Here is a 14,748-nt window from a genome sequence, read left to right as displayed (position 1 = left end):
GCACACAATGGGTCCGCGGTCCAGATGCGGACCGCGGTCCGCCATTTGGTGACCCCTGCTCTAGAGTCTAGATAAGTATGTATATTGTATGAACTATCTATAATAATTATTATTTAAGACCTGAGTTATAACTTTACCCACATTACACTAATTTATAACTCAGGTAAGTACTAATTGTATGCTGGGATTGTATGATTGTTATTAAAATAGTCTTATTATTAATATTTTGTAGGTGTCTTCGCGAAATAAATAGTTGCAATGAAATGCGTAGGTGAAGAGTGTAAAGTCATCTAAAATAAGAAATGTTACGTACCTAGGTCGTAGGTATGCTAAAATCATTGTTTTCTTTGTCATCAGGTTAAAAATAATATTAAGCAGGTTGACTTTACAAAAACCTTTTTATTTTATTAAGTCAATAATATATTATGTTTGATTATAATGTATTCAAATAATTCTCATTTATATACCATAATAAATTAATATTTATCTTGAAAAATAAAAAAACAGGGTTTCTCAAACTGGCTAGGGCCCCTGAGTGGCCCGACACTCGGTGTCTTGGAGCGATTCGTGTCTTTTCCTCAGAAAGAAATTGAATTTTGTAAATAAATACAAAAATTAACTTAATAAAGTTATACTTAATAATTATTATTATAATCCCATCTTCTCAATTCTGTATCCAAAAAACTTTTTCACTAACCGAAATTCTACGTGCTCTTTTACGCTAATTTTGTGTGAGGCATGTGGGTGATGTGGGCATATTATATCAATATTTCTCTCCCACGGGACCCTGACGTGATTAATGTTCCTCCCCTGACGTATCCACTGTATTTTCTGGAGTTTTTCGCGACCCTGACGAAGTTCAAGGTGTGAGTCACCGAGTCAGTCGTGACTCGTGTGGGATGCTGTTCTATTTAAATCACCACTGAAACACCCATCCCGTAGTCTCTCGAGAAACGCAGCGCGCGCCTGCAACGAACTTTACATACACAAGGTAGATTTTTTAAATTACAATACTTATGTGATTTTTTTAAATTTGTGACCAGTGAAAGTGTTTTGAAATTTTCCCCAATTTCGAATTTTCTTCACAATTATTAATAGGTGTTATTTTTCGATGTTTGGTCCTGAATTGATATAATAATTAAAACCGTAATTATAGTAAAGCTTGTCTTGCTGATTGATGCTTGGTGTTACAAAATGTACTTTAGTTATTTGCTTGAAAAACACAGTGAATTTAAATAAGTAAAACAAAAATCCAATTCACGAGTGCTAAATATATACGGTGTTTTGTTCATTTGGTAGACTTTTTATTCTTAATAAAATTGATAATTACAAGATTATCAGCCTGTCTATCTGAGATCGCTTTAAGAAAATTAAACTGCTAAATCAATTTAGATGAAAGTAAGAAGGAGATATCATATTATATTGCAGCAAAATTTATGTTTATAAGCAAATCTTTGTGCCGATAAATAAACCCCTCACAATATCAAAACTGTGTCTGTTCTATCATCACTCATCAGAAAATGTATAATTAAAGGCACTGAAACAAAACTTATCCGAAGCACTTATGTCAATTGCATCACATCCAAATGAATCCACAATCTTCAGTGAAACAGATTCTGGAGAAGTTCCAAAATTCTCCATCTGATAATATTGTTTTAGAATACGTCCCTGACTTGTTTTATGTTTACCTGAGATCTGTTGATCATGTGACAAAAATAATAGTGGGTAAAACCAATATAATATATATATATATTATATTGGTTTTACCCACTATAAAAGGTGGTGTAATATATATATATATATATATATATATATATATATATATATATATATATATATATATATGTACCAAAAGCCACTTGCCAGACAATTACATAGTTTAAGTGGATTAGCTTAAAGTTATAGTAAATATTTTACATGTTATTTTTGTTAAAAAAAAACGCTTCGCGCTTCACTGGCATTTGCATTGTAGGAGATGAATAATTGCAACCTTTCTCCAGCTTGTCACAAAACTAATAAATAAGCAACCCTTGCCGAATGCCGACAGCTCTGTTTGTTTTGTCGGCGTTATTTTCGGCGATTACGAAAATGTCGGCCGGTGTTAAAATAACTCGGCTATTATTGAACACAAATAAATGCATTTTCACGGTACGAATAGCCGTGATGAACCTTTATTATCTGCACGAAAATTGTTCTAAATTTAGGTACTAAAATTGTTACAAATTACAATTCATACAGATTAAATGTTATAGAAGTCTTCTATTTGTTTTTTAAATATATTAATATACCTAATTTAAATGTCATGCAAAAGCAAAGAGAACAATTTACTTAGAGAACTTACTAAATACAACATAGCAATAATATATATTATGAAATGACGTAACTAGTTCACAATAATTTATGTATGTAAAAAAAATAATATCTTCCAGATGTCGATGGTACCAATGCTTTTCCGCGACTGGTGGGACGACTGGGAGAGGCCCTCGCGTCTCCTGGACCAGCACTTTGGCATGGGCCTCAAGAGGGACGACCTGCTGTCATCCCTCTCCACCCTGCCCCTGAGGAACTCCTACTTCCGACCCTGGAGGACGAGCCTGGCCAGACAGGAGTCAGCTTCCACTATTAACCTGACGAAGGACAAGTTTGAAGTAAGTTCACTTTTTGGAAAAGCTGATAATGCACTTGCAAAAGAATTTGGTGGTTGCAATATGAATCAAATTTGAATCTTGGTCTTGAAATAAACAAAGCTTATGGGGAAATTTTATGTCTCACAAGTCACTACCGCGAAATTTACAGGAGTTGCCAGATTTTAAGACATTTTTATTGGTGTTTCAGGTCATTTTAGACGTCCAACAGTTCACCCCCGAAGAAATCACTGTCAAAGCCAGCAACAACTGTGTAGTAGTTGAGGGCAAACACGAGGAGAAACCGGACGAACACGGCTTCATCTCCCGCCAGTTCACTCGCAGATACATCCTGCCAACCGGTTATGATGTCGCCGATTTAGTCAGCACTCTATCCTCCGACGGAGTCCTCACGATCGTAGCACCGAAACGCCAGCCCCAAGTTGCCGGTGAAAGGATCATTCCCATCACCAAAACTGGCCCAGCGAAGACGCCAGAGCCCCTGAAATCAGAGCAACCCAAGGAGCAGACGGTGCCTATCGTCACTTCCCCTTAAATTTTTTCCTTGTCTCACTATCAACACTTTCCCAACCCCAAAATATCATTTTTAACGACGCGATGTTTCGATCGAAACATGAATAGCATTTATTTTTAACAGTTGGATGTGAAAATTGTACTGCAAGTGGCCTTTTGCAATGAAAAATGTAGAGATTCTTAAGCTATTAGTGATCAAATTATTGAGCTATTGCTTCATCTCACTTTCAATTTTCTATCCCTCACAAGCAGTACAATTTTATGTCTACCTCTACCCCGATGTTGGCCAACACGGGGAACGAATCGACAACGAATTATAAAATGGAATGAATAACATCACTATTTTTGTAATAAAATTAAATAAAAAATATTGTAATATAGACCAGATGTATTTTTATTATTCACTATAGTCCCCAATCTTTTACCAGCCTACGAGTTACGATTTAAAAACAATGCACAGTATGAAACTGAGCTGTCTATTTAATACACTATTTTATGAATTTTAAAAAGCAATTTTTGAGTCGGAAATTAGTGGTGTTTCACAGTGTTCCAAGGGCCAGGGTGCCACAGGAACAAATGGCGGAAAAAAATCAATTACGTGATAATAAATGAAACAACTTTTTTTTTGACAATATTACGTGGATTTCTAGTTTTTTGTTCAAGTTAAAAAATTATTATAAACAAAGTATTAAATTTTTTTTAACTTTTATGGCGTGATCTTGTTAAGAGGATACCACAGCGGCTAGAGAAATGAAAAAAAAGTACGTGTAATATCTATAGCTGTCTCCCTTATCTCAAGCCTATACCGCAGAACGCGATAGAGACAACTGCAGAAAATCCAGAAAATCAACGATTCGTTGTCCCCTGATTCCTTCTCCAAAACTTAACCGATTTAAGTACTTTTTTCATTAAAGATTAAAAAAATGCTTGATCTGTGTTCCTATGTTTTGCTTTTTTTGTATAATCTATCCAAATCTGTTTTCTGGACGTTTGAACACAGTGGAAAATCTGGCCATTTTTTTGGGTTTTTGAACGTTCATATCTTATTTAACAATTAAATTATGAAAAAAAAGAAAACATAGGGACATTGTATTAGTGGCCGTAGATATTCAGGAAAAAAATTATAACTCTACTAGCATTATCCAGGGAGGAAACAGGGGACAACGTTTGTATGGAAAAAATGGCGGTGTGGAATCCTCTTAAGTATGTTCATATCAAGGGCTCCACGAAGTGAAAAAATTTACGAAAATTATTTAAACGTTTTCTTTAAAGTACAATGAGGACGGAAGTTCGAAAAAATTTCGTTAGTTAACATTTGTCTAATTTGTTGAAAAATTAACTGTAAGTTAAATTCTTAACGGAAGCAAATTCTTTGAAGTGTTCGTAATACACCATAATTTTTTGAAAATTTGAAATTAATATTTAATACCTTTAAAAAAATAATCAGTGTGACGTGCTCGGTTTTGAAGCCACGCGCGCTACCTAAAAAGGCCTCGCGAAGGCTTACTTTCAGCGTTAAATTAAAATTATAAATAATAGAGATAGAATTCCGGGAGTTGGGATTTTTTTATGGAAATTTCCTCTTCTTTAAGAATCTTTTTTTAAAATTTCTTAAATTTTAATAGTTTCGGAGTTTTTAACAAAATACATAATACCTTTTTTTTGCAACCTAATTTGCTTATAACTTTTGCAATTTTTTGTGTGCTAATACACGCTTCCGATACATTTTTCTAGACGTCTTCTCGAGTCTAATGAGCTATCGCACGTATTTTTATGACCCTTATCTCTAGAGATATTTCGCCATTCTCAACTTATCGCTTAGACCAAAAGCCCCGACTGTGTGCCATTAAACTCGAGTCAATAATATTGTTAATTAATCATTGTTTGTGTGTCTGTAATCTGTATCGCTCATCACCACCCCTTGACTTGGGCAATGTCACGCTTCACACCAATTTTAATGATCCAGCCGTAATAAGACGTCTAGAAATGTAAATTTTATTGTATGTAGCATAAAGAAGTTACATCTTCTTATATATAAAATTCTCGTGTCACAAATTACAATGTTCGTTCCCGTACTCCTCCGAAACGGCTTGACCGATTCTCATGAAATTTTGTGAGCATATTGAGTAGGTCTGAGAATCGGCCAACATCTATTTTTCATAACCCTAAGTAATAAGGGTTGTTCACCCTTAATAATTTATATGGCAAAACAACCTGTTGCCGGGTCAGCTAGTAATCTATATTATAATACCTAAATAAAACTCAAAGGTGACTGACATGGTGATCTATCAACGCCCAAACCATTGAACGGATCGGGCTGAAATTTGGCGTGCAGCTAGATGTTATGACGTAGGCATCCGCTATGAAAGGATTTTGTTCAATTCTACCCCCAAGGGGATAAAATTGTGTATGAAACTGTCAATTTTAAACCGATCGGGCTGAGACTTTGATACCTAATCTAATCTAATTAGCCGTTTGTGTCCCACTGCTGGGCAAAGGCCTCCCCTCTTTCCTTCCATACATCTCTAATATCTATCCTTTCCTGTGTCTGGCCCACGAAGCTAAAACAAATTAGCTTCATGGTCTGGCCACAGCAAAGGATAGAGCGGCTATCAACAGCGTCTAGTTCGTCGCGGCACCTTTTTCTTGGGACTGCCTCTGTTTCGCCGTTTACCTTTTTCTTTGATACCTGATTAATAATTATACTTCTTAGCGCGAGCGAAGCCGCGGGAAAAAGCTAGTACATAATATAATAATAATAAATTAAATATATTTTGGTCCAATTAGATATTGTTTGAAATGATGTTTGAACTACAAAATTAACCAAAAATTATACGTTGCATTAAAAGCGCCATCTATTTTTGATGTACAGTAGTAAAATGAATAATAAGTTACTTGTCGGGTAGAGCGTGTAAAAGTATGCCAAAAGGAGAAATAGATGTCGCTGAATACAGCATTTACATCGACATTGATGTAATTTTAATCAAAATAATAGTATAATAAAATTTAATCCGGGGTAATATGTACGGTCTACCTATTAACATTATTTTGTTTTTAATGTTTGGCAACAGAAATACATAACTTGTGAAAATTTCAACTGTCTAGCTAGAACGCTTTGTGTTCTTGAGATACAGCCAAGACAGACAGACAGACGGACAGTGAATTGTCTTAGTAATAAAGTTCCGTTTTTACCTTTTGGGTACGGAGCCCTTAAAAGTAGCTGACAGACCGAAAGCCTTATTTGCCAGATTTACGACTTTGTCGCTAGTCTTCATGGTTTGCAGTTCGGAAAATGGACCTATTGGTCCGGAAATACTACAAACTGCGGGGGCCCCGCAGCGGGGCTAAAATGGTTACATTCAGCAATTCCTTTCAATCAATTCAGCAAATGAATTGTCAAAACTGTCAAATTGACGAATGTCAAATTAGTACGAACTCATAAAGTTAATATACTTACGGTACCTAGGGGAATAGAGCAACAATCTTGAGCTGTCAAACGAAACCGAATTTGGTTTCATCCATGTTTCATCTGTCTGTAAAAATATGTGTACGTATACACTTACACAAGCATGATTGAACATGATTTCTATGAGATTAAATTGTCAACGTGCAGCACGTGCCGACTGGACGTCACAAAGAGTGCTGCTGTCATGTATCACACGTCTTTTTTTACCACGCAGTGTTACTGATAGTGACATCTCTCTTGCTCAGGCCTTTGTTTCTCTATTCCGCTAGGTATATTAACTTTATGGAATTACTAGACATGAATTTACCATTTTGCGATTTAAAGACAATTAATCATATTATGATTAATAATAATATGATTCTCTAAAGCGACCATTTTAGCCCTGCTGATCTCATGAACACGGCCTAACTCTACCGACTCTAACTTCAACAAATTCTACATATCAGCAAATATGTATGTATGGCTTGGCTGTTTCGTTACCACCTCCACGACTTACATATTTTGCTGATATAAGATATTAGAATTTGTTGAAGTTAGGGTCGGTAATAGTTAGACCCTGTAGATTCAGAAGCTTGGCTCTACGTGAGAACTGATAATATCATCCTACTTCCTACTAATATTATAAGGGCGAAAGTTTGTTTGGATGTATGATGTGTGAATGTATGGATGTATGGATGTTTGTATGTTTGTTACTCTTTCACGCAAAAACTACTGAACGGATTTTAATGAAACTTTACAATAATATAGCTTATACATCAGAATAAAACATAGGCTACAATTTTAACAGACTTTCGAAATGGAGGAGGTGTTATGTTCGTTTTTTATCTTCAACGATTACTCCGCCGTTTGTGAAACGATTTTCAATTTTTTTCTTTTAGTGTAAGTGTAGGTTATCATTCCAATTTGGTACCATATTCATAAAAGTGGTGACCTGATGAAGAGATCCATAAGTAATCGAGGGAACTCCTCAAAATTTATATGTGGTGTCTTCGGTTTCGTGAGCAGTATTCTAAGCATATGCTACCTACAAGTAAGATTTTGCACCAAGGTATACCGTGGTTCGGAAAGTGCTAAAAGAACTCCTGATTCTTTATAGATACAAGTTTGGGAGTTTCGACGTTGTTTTAAGAGCGGAAAGCATATTATGCTACTATGCAAATTACCTTCATCTTAATCATCATCAATACCATGAACCGTTATAGAACCATGTGTTGTCCCGTTTTGACCCTATTATGCATAGTCTTTTATGATATATCACTTAAACCGCGGGTAACACTGCGGGCACAGCCCAGTACATCATACACCTACCGAGTACAGTGGCGACTGGCGACTGGCGAGACAGTGGCGACTGGCGACAGTGCTTTCGGCTTTATAATCTGTGACTGCGGGGCTAAAATGGTCGCTTTGAAGAAACATGATATTAATCATAATATGATTCATTTTTCTAAAATCGCAAAATGCAACAATGCTTGCAATTAATTTCTGTATTTTTGTACTGATTTGACATATTTTGTCAGTTTGACAGTTTTGACAATTCATTTGCTGAATTGATTGACAGGAATTGCTAAATGTGACCATTTTAGCCCCGCTGTTTCGCTAACCTACTCGGCAGTGCCGAATTTATATTTTTTATGACTTATGAGAGTAAGGTTGGGTTGCACCCTTGCACCAGAGGCGTGGTTAAAGTTATGGTTATAGTCAAATATGGCGTCCTTTAGCTTTAACTTTAACCGGAGAAATTCACAGATGTCTGTTGCGTTTTTTTTGTTGAAGCTACAGTTAACGGGATTGAGGGTATAAATAATTGAATTATCCGTAAAAATCGACAGGAAAAATATAACACTGTAAAACATAGTCATTTTTCAGGTATAATACATATGAGCGGATCCTTGGACGCCATATTTAACTTTAACCAAAGATTTGACATTTTGCACTGTAGTTATAGTTAAAGTTAGTGGGTGCAACCCAACCTAAGCCACTTTATATCCGCCGCCCTCATGTAAGTAATCTGCAGGGCCTCTATGGACTAAGGTAAAAAGTGTACCTAGGTGTAATCAGGCCCTAAGTTTTATACGAGAAGTAAATTATTATAGGAAATTCATAATATTCCAGTGGTAGGGCTAGGGGCATTACCAAACAGGTCTTCTAACAATCATTATTAGGTACCCCCTTATCCATAAAATAAGTAGTCCGTCTTGTAGGAATTTTAGTGGTACCCCCTTATCCATAAAAAAAGTAGTCCGCCTTGTAGGAATTTCAATTACTTATTTGTAAATTACCTACATGAGATCTCATAATATTATCTTTTTCACAGGGTTATGTGGTCGTCTGTTTACAAGAAATAGTTTTGGTGGGGTTTTAGTTATTTTTGTAAGTCACTAAGCTGTATTGTACTTCACTAAGCTGTATTGTACTTATTATGTATTTTAGCTACTGTCTAAAGTCCCGTGTAAACTCTTAGTCTCTCTATGTCCTAATTCATAAAATTGGTGAAAGTCACATAAAAGCCTCCACCCCCCCTTTTAGGGGATTGGGGGCGAAAGATACAAGTTTATGATTTTTTTGTTGGTTATATACTAAAATTAGATTACATAGCCAGCTTTCTAAGTTTCTAGCAGTTTAGGAAGTAGCCAAACATTTTGATGATCATCAGTGTATCAGTGACGAAATCGGTGTAAGTATCTTAGATATCGATAAAATCTAAAGTATTAGAGCTGTTCGATTGAGACTTCGTATGTTTAATTTAGGGTTGCCATCCGTCCGGATTTCCCCAGATTTGTCCTAGTTTGAAGGGCGTCCGGGGTGCGTCCGACCGGGTTTTTGAAAGTGTCCGGGTGAAATCTGGAGACTTTTGTTGAGCGAAATCCAACTTTTTAGCCATAAACGAAAGATAAAAACTCGCTAAGCATACACACTTTCTTCTTTGATGAAAATCAAGTACGATTTCAAGGACTTATGTTAATCAAATTTTAACAAATTTTTGTTGAAAAAATTGGAACGTAATATTAAATAGTTTTTAATGGGTGTCCGGGGAAATAGCCATATTTCGGCCAAATGTCCGGGATTTTTGTCGTGCTAGACCGGCGACGGCAATAAAGGTGATGGCAACCCTAGTTTAATGAGCATAATATTATTGACATCATATCCTGAGAATATGAAATATCTGTTACATCGGAAACGAACTCTATGAGGGTTCAAAAAACGACGAAACACTACTAGAAAAGGTAGGTAGTGCCCTTGCGCTTCGCTTGGCTCGTCTATGAGGGTTCAAAAAACGACGAAACACTACTAGAAAAGGTAGGTAGTGCCCTTGCGCTTCGCTTGGCTCGTCTATGAGGGTTCAAAAAACGACGAAACACTACTAGAAAAGGTAGGTAGTGCCCTTGCGCTTCGCTTGGCTCGGCTATGAGGGTTCAAAAAACGACGAAACACTACTAGAAAAGGTAGGTAGTGCCCTTGCGCTTCGCTTGGCTCGGCTATGAGGGTTCAAAAAACGACGAAACACTACTAGAAAAGGTAGGTAGTGCCCTTGCGCTTCGCTTGGCTCGTCTATGAGGGTTCAAAAAACGACGAAACACTACTAGAAAAGGTTGGTAGTGCCCTTGCGCTTCGCTTGGCTCGTCTCGGCGGTCGCACTACCGTGCACCCAGATGGAGATACTTTGAGTCCCGGGAACCCAGATGGAGATACTTTGAGTCCCGGGAAAGGACATGGAATAATTTTCATCCTGGAAAAATGTACGGTACCCGGGCGATAACTGAATTTTGGCGCAACGGAGTTGGGGGTGTCATCTAATACCTAAATAATAATAATATAATCACTTATTAGTGCCCCTCAATCTCGATCCAATTTTAAAAAATCTTTAAAGGCGAGCGAACGGGAATCTCTTTTTTAAGGAGAATGGGGCAAATGGTTCACCGCGTGGCTATCGCGTGGCTCAAAAATTTTGCTCCTCTTTTTTAACAAGAGAGACGTGCCCTTGTTTACGTAGTAACTAATTTAGTAATCTGTGCTTTTGTGTAATAAAATTATTCAGAGAAGCACCAACGTAGGAAGCTGGGAAGTAGGTATCTAAGGGTCCCCGCAGACGTACAATTTAAAGTTGGCCGACTGTCGTACAAACGACAGAAATAGATCAAGATAGAAGGGCCATGCCGCTCCAATTTGTATGAACACGAGCGTATGGCGCTTCTATCTTGATCTATCTCTGTGGTTTTTACGATAGTCGGCCAACTTTAAATTGTACGTCTGCGGGGACCCTAACAGTATCTAAGTTACAACTTACACCGCACACCGCAAGATAATGTCATGCTATTTTCAATATTTGCGTGAAAGTACTTGCAACTAGACATTATTATTATTACTACGTATTAGTAATGATTTACCTATTGTCATTCTAATACAGGTATAACTAATAACAAGCAGCATTATTACCAACATTACATTTCACAATAGATTATAACAATCTCATAGCGATTATAAGTTACAGGCTAATTAGCGTAAGCGCCTGGAATTGAACGAATCGCGCGTCGATTATAATATTATAGCTCGAATAAAAACAATATAAGCGACGGGCGGAGCGTATAACAGAAATATCAATTTGATATCCCGCGTTTGATTCGCCGTGGCGCGAGACGCCCTAGGGGCGGAGTCGAGGGAGTGGGGGCGCCGCGCGCCGGCATACCTTTCCGTGCCGGTCGCGGGGCAACACGTAGTCAGTGTAACGGTGCCAGTGCTGTGCTTTATCCCTCGTGCCACTCAAACCGTCAAGATTCGCGTGAAGAACCGAGTGCCGATGCCGGCGTACGCCATGGACGACGCCGAGCGAGATTCGGACCTCGGCGACAACAGTCCCCTGGTAAGAAACACTTTTTTTAACAACTAGCAATGAGTTACAAGTTACAACACAACTAACAACTTCACACGACTCACAACTTTGAACTGAATTTGAGCACCATTTAGGCTATCAAGCAAATGATTTAACAAACAATTATTACATCTTAAATAATAAATTGTCTATTCTAAGTATGCCGGTGACATTGAAAAGAAGAATTACAGTCCCCTGGTTCTCTTTTAAAACTTCACACAACTCACAACAACTTTAAACTGAATTTTAACTCTATCCCCGTCATTGAGCAACGAATTTAACAAACAACTACTGAACATCTCCTATGTATTGTCTTCTTCTTTAAATTAAATGTAACAAGGACAGTCCCCTGGTTATCCCCTGGTTGTCTTTTAATAACTTTTAATGCAACTTGCTACTTTGAACTAAATTTCAACTTCATTTAACAATTTAAAGAAAAAAATTGCTTTCAAAGTTTCAATGAATAGTCTTTCTAAGTTTGCCGATGCCGTTATTGGCGACAATCAGGAGTCCTGATGCAGGACCTTCTAGAAAAGCTCGAAAGTGAAAACATTGTCGGCATATCAATAAAGTAGCAATTGCTTAGTAACGGTTTTTGCAAACAAAAAGCAGTAAATAAGCTTTAATTAAATGCTTTTTGTCACTTATTTTATTATCAAACTACCTACATAATATTATAATCATTAGGTATGATAACAATAATTTGTAAACTTATGACCAAAAGGAATTTATTTTCAAAATTAATTGCTTCAATTACGGTAGGTCAGTAGTTATAATTAGAATTTGGTACTAAAGCCTAAAATTAACTTTAGGCAGGTAGTTTTTATAGTGTTTTCTTAATACTAATTGAGAATTTAGATTATGACTATTGTAGATTTAAATGTATTCTTACAATTATCTTTTGAAAAATATGTAAGTAAATGAAGGAGGACAGGTCAGAACACTATACCTAGGCTAATTTAAAAAAAATGTAAATGTAATAAATGAAAAAAATATGTTTTATGAAGTTTGTTACTATATAATCCATTTCTTTAAAATTATAAAAGCGAAAATGTGTCTGCATGTCTTTAACCTCTCCACGCCCAAACCGCAGGACTGCTTTTGCCGAAGTTTGGTATGGAGATACTATAAGTCCCGGGAAAGGACGTTAGGATACTTTTTGCACCGGAAAAATGGACTTTACACCTTTAAACTTTACACCGTACTGGTTCAATCGGGCGCGTTATCCTCTTCTAGATAAAAAATATTGCATCTAGTATGCGATGCTCATTTGTCACTTTTTATTTTAATGTGTAGTTTGCATGTTATGTTACCTACCGCGTAGATAAATAATAATTTCTCTTGCTTTACATAATATAAGATTAATTATGAATATGTACTTTCATCGTTACAAATATATCTAAGGTAGATACTTATACGGATGAAATAATCATTTTAAACACCAGGGTAAGAAATAGTACTTATAAAAAACTTTCAATAATAACAGAGATTTAATGAAATGTTTACTTTTAATAAAAAAAAATCGGCCATGTGCGAGTCGGACTCACGCACGAAGGGCTCCGTACCGTTATAGAGGAAATATAGGCCAAAAATTGTGTTTTTGTATGTGACATTTTTATTTTATTTTAATAAAAATGTAATCATAAATTTTTTAAGTAGGCATATAACTAAGGCCTTTATAAAAAGTTCAAGTGCCTAGCTGTTGCCATTATTGATGAAATGGGCCAAAAAAATAACGTTTGTTGTATGGGAGCCCCCCTTAAATATTAATTTTATTTTGTTTTTATTAGTATTTGTTGTTATAGCGGCAACAGAAATACACAATCTGTGAAAATTTCAGAAGTCTAACTATAGCGGTTATTGAATGGAAACTGGAGATAGACAGACAGACAGACGGACAGACATCGAAGTCTCAGTACCGTTTTTACCCTTTGGGTACGGAACCCTAAAAATAATTTGACAGAAAACGCATGAACTTTACGTCAGTGTTAAATTCGAATGTATTTAAATTATTCGCCAGAACATAATACAGTTATTTTCAAAACGCATATTATTTTCGTAATTTTATAAAATTTTAACTGTATTGAATATTCTTATATTTTAAAAGGCAACCGGTAACTTATCAACATTGAAAAATTATAAATTATTATAGTGTAAAAATGCAATACAAATAATTCTAAATAAACATGACGCTTACGCTATTATGCCTGTTCATATTTTAGCCAAGCGGGCGTAGTAAATTTTGAATTTCGAAATGCATCAAAAAGCACAATAGACATAACGACCAGTAGTTCGACTGCAAAGAGACGGACAGGTTTCAATATCTGTCAAATTCGTCGGGTTTCACTAGGATTATGAACGGAATGTGCCTCGCGCTGGCTGATATTATAATAAATTTTTAAATATTAAAAATAAAGTTTTCAAAATTGGATTCTGACAATTTTAATCAGATGTGCCAAAAGACAAACAACATTACGACCAAAGAAGAACACGTCCATCGAATATGTCATAGTTTTAAATTCGTAGATAACAAGTTAACAACCCTAGCGACGATTTTCGTCATAATACGTCAAATTTAAAAATTTCAACATCAGTTCTAAGTCGGCATACTCTATAATTCTGTCTACTCTGAAAAAAGCGTGCTGATGGGACATAAAAGGGACCAGAGGACATATTTTGCCGTAGACAAACTTTTTTTAATAAGTAAAGCTGTGCCGATGACTTTATTAATAACAAATTCTGGGCCAGATTTTATAATACAGGATGAAGGACGACCCTTTTGACATGTGCGTCGGCTTACTTTTGTTTATTTAGCGGAACCATAGAGTTTTTTTTTTAATTTTTGATGAGCGCATTTAACAAAGTTTGTAAAAGTTTATTTGTAAAACACATGTGCTTGCTTTTAAAGCACAAATGCTTTAGTGCATTAATTTGGTGCAAAAATTTCGACTTTATTAAGCGTATACCATTTACAGAAAGCGCGAAAACTTGATTAATTACAAAATTATTCAATATTGTTCTTGATTTTGTTTTTTGGATTTTACTGAATTTTTTTAGAAATGATCACGTTCTTTTATCAGGCACATCTAAGCAGTGATATTTTCTTGCGCTACTATTTTACACATAATGAATATAAATAACTTTTCCTTTTGCAAAAATATTCAGCACACCGCACGATATTCCGGTATCATTAATAATAATGTCACAAAATTGAATTTAACCGCGTACTGATATAAAGGCGGTCCTTTGAATGTGAC

At 35.9% G+C, this 14,748-nt stretch overlaps 2 protein-coding genes across 5 annotated transcripts in view; both read left to right on the top strand.

The window, feature by feature from the left end:
* Nucleotides 1–878: 878 nt before the first annotated feature.
* LOC121737316 (protein lethal(2)essential for life) lies at nt 879–3,543 on the top strand. 2 transcript variants are annotated; one of them, XM_042128959.1, is made up of 3 exons: nt 879–991; nt 2,430–2,648; nt 2,836–3,543. In XM_042128959.1, exons 2-3 carry the CDS (start codon nt 2,430–2,432, stop codon nt 3,178–3,180), a joined length of 564 nt encoding a protein of 187 aa, XP_041984893.1. In that variant the 5' UTR covers nt 879–991; the 3' UTR covers nt 3,181–3,543. The 2 variants fall into 2 exon arrangements, with proteins under 2 accessions (XP_041984893.1, XP_041984894.1); XM_042128960.1 differs by having other exon boundaries at nt 943–988; nt 2,429–2,648.
* A 7,775-nt stretch (nt 3,544–11,318) lies between these two features.
* The window catches only part of LOC121737308 (protein dead ringer), a 129,914-nt gene continuing 126,484 nt past the window's right edge, over nt 11,319–14,748 (top strand). For all 3 annotated transcript variants that reach the window (XM_042128948.1, XM_042128947.1, XM_042128946.1), the window contains exon 1: nt 11,319–11,482. In XM_042128948.1, the coding sequence (XP_041984882.1) occupies nt 11,420–11,482 (63 nt within the window). In that variant the 5' untranslated portion in view covers nt 11,319–11,419. The remainder of the gene's footprint in view (nt 11,483–14,748) is intronic.

Source organism: Aricia agestis, chromosome 20, assembly GCF_905147365.1.
Source record: "Aricia agestis chromosome 20, ilAriAges1.1, whole genome shotgun sequence".
Lineage (NCBI taxonomy): Eukaryota > Metazoa > Arthropoda > Insecta > Lepidoptera > Lycaenidae > Aricia > Aricia agestis.
Note: the sequence above shows the minus strand (reverse complement) of the source record. Positions and strands in the feature narration are given on the sequence as shown.